The sequence below is a fragment of the Coffea eugenioides genome, chromosome 11, assembly GCF_003713205.1.
Source record: "Coffea eugenioides isolate CCC68of chromosome 11, Ceug_1.0, whole genome shotgun sequence".
Lineage (NCBI taxonomy): Eukaryota > Viridiplantae > Streptophyta > Magnoliopsida > Gentianales > Rubiaceae > Coffea > Coffea eugenioides.
The window spans coordinates 5091565-5098600 of NC_040045.1; the positions used below are offsets into that span (position 1 = coordinate 5091565).

Here is a 7036-nt window from a genome sequence, read left to right on the forward strand (position 1 = left end):
TGACTTTCTTTCTATTGCTTCGTTTCTGAGCTGTTAGAGCATGCTGCAATGATGAATTGTACAATCATGGTGCATGGGTATGTGGTCAGATATGCTAGCCGTGCATTTTGCTTCCTTTGGCAATGTCGTCGAATGTTGAATATGCTGGATTTGACTCATTCTTGTAATTTGGGAGCTTTTGAGCCTTGTTTGGGCACATTATTCTTGTTTGCTCTTTTGTTGTTTGATTGAGTGAATATCACACATGATATTGGCATTCTAGAACTTGCTATTTTGTACATGTCGATACCACATTTTATTGAACTGGATGCATTTGAAATGATAAGGGCATTTAGGATTAAACCTCCTTTAACTTCCTAAAAATCATGCATTCATCTTGTCTCCCAATAGTAAACCAATTTGAGCTTTTATCCGTCGAGTTTGTTTGTTAGCCATGTTGATGACCCAAGACCTCTTTAGACTTTCTTTTTCACCCCTGCGTTGTCAAGAGATGTCTGAATTCCATCATTTGAGCAAGGCAAATAAATTTGGGGTTGCAAGTGTTGTTAGATTAGGAGCTGTATGATGCTATCCTTGTATAAAGGGGAGAAATTGACAAAAGGCCATTGATAAGAAGACTCTATCTTACAGGGAGTGCCCACGCCTTGCAATACATTCTCTCTTAAAAAAAAAAACCTGAAGGAAGTGATCAGAAGACTTTGGCTTACAGGGCGTGCCCACGCCTTGCAAGACATTCCTCTTTAAAATATATATATATATATATATAGCGGCACTTGCTCAGTGTGTACAGCAGGTGGAAACTGTCTTGTTCGGGGAATTTCTCCGGCGAAACATTATGGTTACATGGTGGGTTTCGGACAGTCTCTTGACACATTACCCCCTGTCTATACCTTCCTACCCCACCTTTACCTAAGCCCCATTACAACCTTATCGAAGTTCCTTTGATTTGTGTAGTCAGTTTACTTTTCAGTGGTAGAGATGTGATAAATGTGCAAACCTATGGTAATTCCATTCCGTGGTGTTGATTTGAGTGGTCCTAACATTCATACATTTTCTTTGAATTACCACCTGTCCTGTGTGTTCTAATTTTGGCAATATTGTCAGGGATCTGAGATGTTTGTGGTAGTATAGATTACCACATGACCTTTGCTCGCTTGGTTGTACTTCTGAGTGTCGAAATGCTTGAGGACAAGCATTATCTAGGTGTGGGGGGATTTGATAGAGCAATTATTTGACACATTTTGCACTATTATTTTGTCCTAATTTTGGCTATTTAATGTGCTAAATATTGAATTTTTGCTCATATTTCATATTTGCATGGATTATAGGTGGTTGGTGAAAAAAATGCTCTCGCAGGGCAAAAATTCCAGAAGACTTTTTGTCTCATGACGTGCCTACGCCAGAGACCGAAAGAGATACATCAAAAAGACGGACCCGCGGGATTAATTGCAGCCAAGCCAACTAAGGAGCCCGGTCCACGTGAACCCGGAGCATTAGATTAGAACCTTTAAACAAAAGTTGTGGGCCTCCTAACCCTTTGAAGACTACTGGCGGCGGCTTGAATAAAAGAAAGAGAAAGAAAGAGAGGGGGATGGATGTTTTTTTCAGGAGATTGGCTTTTGCTCAGAGGGGCAGACGTTTTTTCTTCTTTTCTTGTTTCGAGCGGCCAAGGGGAGGAAGGCCAGATTCACGTGTACTTGAGACATTAGCTTTGGTTTTCTTTTCCAGAGCGGTCAGACGATTGCAGATTTTCGTTTTGCTTTTCGACTGTGACACTTTGACTCCTTGGCTCTTATTTTGGCTCTGTATAATTTACTTTAGCTTTTTTTCGTACATTGGTGGCTCCAATACGAAGACGAAGCCAGATTTTTCTTTGTTATTACTCCGATTAATTCACCTTCCCCAATTTCTCGGTAATTAATTCCTGGGCCATTGAGTGGATGATATTAATCAAATCTCGCGAGCTTGATATGATGAGGAGTGGCGAAAATCCCCCTTCTACCCAGGGATTAACGCGAAGGCGCGGTCCATAACATCTGTGAGATCTAATTGAATTTTTATTATTTCTTCCAATTCGTTACTATTCGTGATTTTCCTGAATTAATTGTTCATGAGTATTTTATTAATTGAATATCAACAGCCGGGTATTTGATTTAATTTAATAGCCTACTGTCACATTAACTAAATTGAATCCGTAATTGTTCATTTAGTTGATACCTAGTAGCAACCACCATAATTGATTTTATGTTGGGGGAACGCAAGATCTAGTTTAAATAAATTCTCTTAGCGTGTTTATTGATTAGGGTTGGATTCTTCTAACTTTAATGCAACTGGATAATTAAATTCCTATGGTCGTACCTAGGGTTATTTTCTGGTTAGGGAAGCAGTCAACGGTCGTACCTTGACTGTCGAAAAAGTAAGGAAGAACTGGTTGTCAGAGCTTGTTGATAACTATAACCAACCTAATGACGAATGAATGAAATATCTTTGCATCGATGATCATTTAATTGGGCCGTGCCTGAGCAGTAGATCCTTTGGGTAGAATTTTACTAATTGTTAATTTTAGTAAATTGTACTTGTTGAGTTATCTTTTGAATTTTACTTATTTTATTTTATTTTCATTTTCATCCCATTAATCATCCCCCAATTTTATTCTATTGACTTGGAAAGAAACAATTTCCTACCCGTTCCCTGTGGAATCGATCTTACTTGCCATTGTACGTAAAATTAATATTTTTATAGACAAATCTGGTATAACGGATCAAACAAACTCTTCGGAAACAGGTTGAATCAAGTAACCCATTGCACACCTAGGGTCTCTGCTCCAGTACTTAGATTTGCTCTATAATTAATTGTGGTGGTAATTAGGACTTTTTAATATTTATTATTGCACAGGTTCGACACCTGTCAATTTTTGGCGCCGTTGCCGAGGAGCGGTGTTTTGGTTAACTTTGTTTCTTTTTAAGTTGCTTTCTTTGAATTTATCTGGCATTTTTCTAGTTTATGCCTCGTTCTTCTCGTACAAACGAGTTAATTTTTGATCCAGAAGTAGAGAAGATTGCGCGCCAAACTAGGAAAGAGACTAGACAATTCATAGAGGAGCAATCTAGCATTGCATCTCAGGGACTTGATCCTGAGGACGAATCGACAGATTCAAGTGGTGATAATTCCAGTGACTCAGGTCAAGAGAATATCCGTATGGCGAATGCAAGAACACTACGAGAGTTGGTTGCTCCGGAATTACCCCAGCAGCCTTTATGCATTACATTCCCAGTTCTAGCAGAGAATACCTCCTTCGAACTGAAGTCAGGGTTAATTCACCTCTTACCATCATTCCATGGCCTTTCGGGGGAGGAATCCCATAAACACATTCAGGAGTTTGACGTGGTATGTTCCAGCATGAAACTCCCAAGAATCACTGAAGAGCAGATCAAACTTAGAGCTTTCCCTTTCTCCCTAAAAGATGCGGCAAAGGATTGGTTATACTACCTACCTGCAGGTAGTATTACCACATGGGCCCAACTTAAGAAGAAATTTTTGGAGAAATTCTTCCCTGCATCTCGGGCTGCTAGCCGAGAAAGGAGATTTGCAGCATTAAACAGTACCCTGGAGAATCCCTATATGACTATTGGGAGAGGTTCAATAAGTTGTGCACTAGATGCCCACAGCATCAAATTAGTGAACAACTATTGATCCAATATTTCTATGAGGGGTTCCAGTCGTCCGATAGGAGCATCATCGATGCTGCAAGCGGGGGAGCACTGGCAAATAAGACCCCGAGGGAAGCATGGCTGCCCATTGAAGCTATGGCAGAGAATTCTCAACAATTTGGCTTCCGTGAGAGTAACCTTACCCGCAGGGTTAACGAGGTGGAGTCGACATCTATTCAGCAACAGTTGTCGGAGCTAACATCCGTTGTTCGACAATTAGCTGTGGGGAATGTGCCCCAAGTAAAGGCCTGTAGAATCTGCACAAATATGGGCCACCCTACTAACTTATGCCCTATGTTGCAAGAGAATGGGGCTGAACAAGTGAACATGGCTGGAGGCGTGCCTGCGCCTCGTAGGCAATATGATCCATACTCCAACACGTACAACCCGGGTTGGAGAGATCACCCCAATTTCAACTATGGTAATAGGCCACAAAATGCATTCTCCAATCGTCCACCAGGATTTCAGCAACCTTGGCAACAGAAGTCTCAACCCTCGTTCTCAAGCTCAGGGAGTTCTTTGGAGGAAATTGTCAAGAGTTTGGCCATGACTACCACTCAGCTCCAGCAGGAGACTAGAACCTTAGTCGCGAGCACTACCCAGTTCCAACAGGACACCAAAGCAGGCATGAAAGACATGGAGACTCGCATGAGTCAAATGGTAACTGCCATTAATCGTCTGGAGTCCCACGTCTATGGAAAATTGCCATCGCAACCTGAGACAAACCCCAGAAATGTAAGTACAATGACATTAAGGAGTGGCAAGGAAGTGGAGGGGTCAAAGGTCACGAATTTGAAGAGTAAAAGTGAATACGAGATCGAGAAGGAGATAGAGGAAGAAGGACACATTCGTGGAGGTACTGAGATAACTCTTACACCATCAATACCCGTTAAATCTAATTTACCCCCTTTTCCATGCAGGTTGGCAAAGACAAAGAAGGCAGAGAAGGAAAAAGAGATCCTGGACGTATTCAGGAAAGTGGAGATCAACATCCCCTTGTTGGAAGCAATTAAGCAAGTGCCGAAGTACGCGAAATTTTTCAAGGATTTATGCACCCATAAGAGGAAATTGAGAGGGGATGAAAGAGTAGCGGTGGGAGAAAACGTATCGGCCATGCTCCAAAGAAAGCTCCCACCCAAGTGTGGAGATCCAGGTATGTTCATGATCCCGTGCAAAATAGGAAATACACCAATTAGAAAAGCAATGTTAGATTTAGGGGCGTCAATTAATGTGATGCCAAAGACCATTTTTACGTCTCTAAATCTTGGGCCACTTAAAGAAACAGCCATCATAATCCAACTAGTTGATCGCACAAATGCTTATCCAGAGGGGCTAGTTGAGGATGTTCTGGTTCAGGTAAATGAATTAGTCTTTCCTGCAGATTTTTATATCTTGGACATGAGAGATGAAAAATCATTAAACCCGTCACCTATTTTATTAGGTAGACCGTTTCTTAGCACTGCCAGGACTAAGATAGATGTGAATGAGGGTACTTAGTCAATGGAATTTGATGGTGAAACTGTGAATTTTAATATTTTTAAGGCGATGAAGTATCCAGAGGAATCTAACTCAATTTTTGCTTTGAGTGTTATTGAGTCTCTTGTGCAGGAAACTTTCGAATTAGATGGTAAACACGCATTAGAAGTGGCCCTAACCAAGCATCTTGAGTTAGGTGTAACTCTTGATGTGGACTTGAGGGATGAGTTACATCATGCAGTCGAAACCCTGCACTCACTTCCACCCGTATCTCCAAGGTATGAGCTTACTTCTCTTTTTGTGCCAGAGACTCAGACAAAGTTGCTTCCTTCAGTTGCGCAGGCACCGGAACTAGAACTAAAGCCTCTCCCGAAGCATCTAAAGTACGCATTCCTAGGAGATCGGGAGACACTTCCGGTGATCATCTCTGCACATCTATCTCCAAGTCAAGAGGACAGACTGGTACGAATCCTTAGGGAGCATAAGGAGGCAATTGGGTGGAGCATAGCAGATATCAAGGGAATAAGTCCATCCTTATGCATGCACCGAATTCGGCTCGAAGAAGATGCGAAACCAGTAAGACAGGCACAACGGAGGTTGAACCCCCTGATGATGGAAGTTGTGAAAAATGAGATATTTAAACTCCTAGAGGTGGGGATCATTTTTGCTATCTTAGATAGTCCGTGGGTGAGTCCTGTCCAAGTGGTCCCAAAGAAGGCGGGAGTGACGGTAGAGGAGAACCAGGAGGGTGATATGGTCCCGGTCAGGAAAGCTACTGGCTGGCGTCAGTGCATCGACTACAAGAGGCTAAATTCTGTGACTAAAAAGGACCATTTTCCCATCTCTTTTATTGATCAGATGGTAGAACGATTGGCGGGTCGTGTTTACTATTGTTTCTTGGATGACTTTTCAGGTTACTTTCAGATCACGATAGCACTAGAAGATCAGGAAAAGACTACATTCACTTGCCCATTCGGTACATTCGCTTACCGCCGGATGCCTTTCGGTCTCTACAATACTCCAGCAACCTTTCAAAGGTGTATGGTAAGTATTTTCTCCGAATATGTAGAAAAAATTATTGAGGTGTTCATGGATGATTTTAGTGTATACGGGAATAGTTTTGATAAATGCCTTGATAATTTAGCTCTAATTTTAAAAAGATGCATAGAGACGAATTTGGTTCTTAATTGGGAGAAGTGTCACTTTATGGTAGAACATGACATTGTCTTAGGGCACGTTGTGTCGGCTGAGGGGATAGAGGTAGACAAAGGTAAAATAGATCTTATTTTTGCTCTGCCTTACCCCGTATGTGTACGGAAAGTACGTTCCTTTTTAGGCCATACAGGATTTTACAGGAAGTTCATCAAGGATTTCTCAAAGATTGGAGCACCCCTGTTCAAGTTGCTGCAAAAGGATTGATATTTGAGTTCACTAATGAATGCAAGGTGGCTTTTGATAAATTAAAGGAGTCGTTGACATCGCTGCCTGTCATTCAACCCCCAGATTGGAGCCTTCCGTTTGAAATCATGTGCGACGCGAGTGATTATGTCGTGGGAGCCGTATTGGGGCAAAGGATAGGAAAGGCGGCACACGTGATCTACTATGCCTTGAGGGCATTGAATGGAGCCCAACTAAATTACTCCACGACGGAGAAAGAATTACTAGCTGTTGTTTTTGCACTAGAAAAATTTAGGTCATATTTACTGGGTGCAAAAGTAATTGTTTTCTCTAATCATGCAGCCTTGAGGTACCTGTTGGCGAAGAAAGATGCAAAACCGAGGCTTATAAGGTGGATCTTGTTCCTGCAGGACTTCGACTTAGAGATCAAGGATAAGAGTGGAGTCGAGAAC

At 41.8% G+C, this 7036-nt stretch overlaps 1 protein-coding gene and 1 non-coding gene across 2 annotated transcripts; one reads left to right on the forward strand and one right to left on the reverse strand.

The window, feature by feature from the left end:
• Window positions 1–3570: 3570 nt before the first annotated feature.
• LOC113754561 lies at window positions 3571–3676 on the reverse strand. Its single transcript, XR_003465244.1, has one exon. It is a non-coding gene; the product is annotated as a small nucleolar RNA R71 (small nucleolar RNA).
• Window positions 3677–3806: 130 nt separating this feature from the next.
• On the forward strand, window positions 3807–5207 carry LOC113751846. The gene has a single exon (XM_027295994.1). It carries the CDS (start codon window positions 3807–3809, stop codon window positions 5205–5207), a length of 1401 nt encoding a protein of 466 aa, XP_027151795.1.
• Window positions 5208–7036: the final 1829 nt, after the last annotated feature.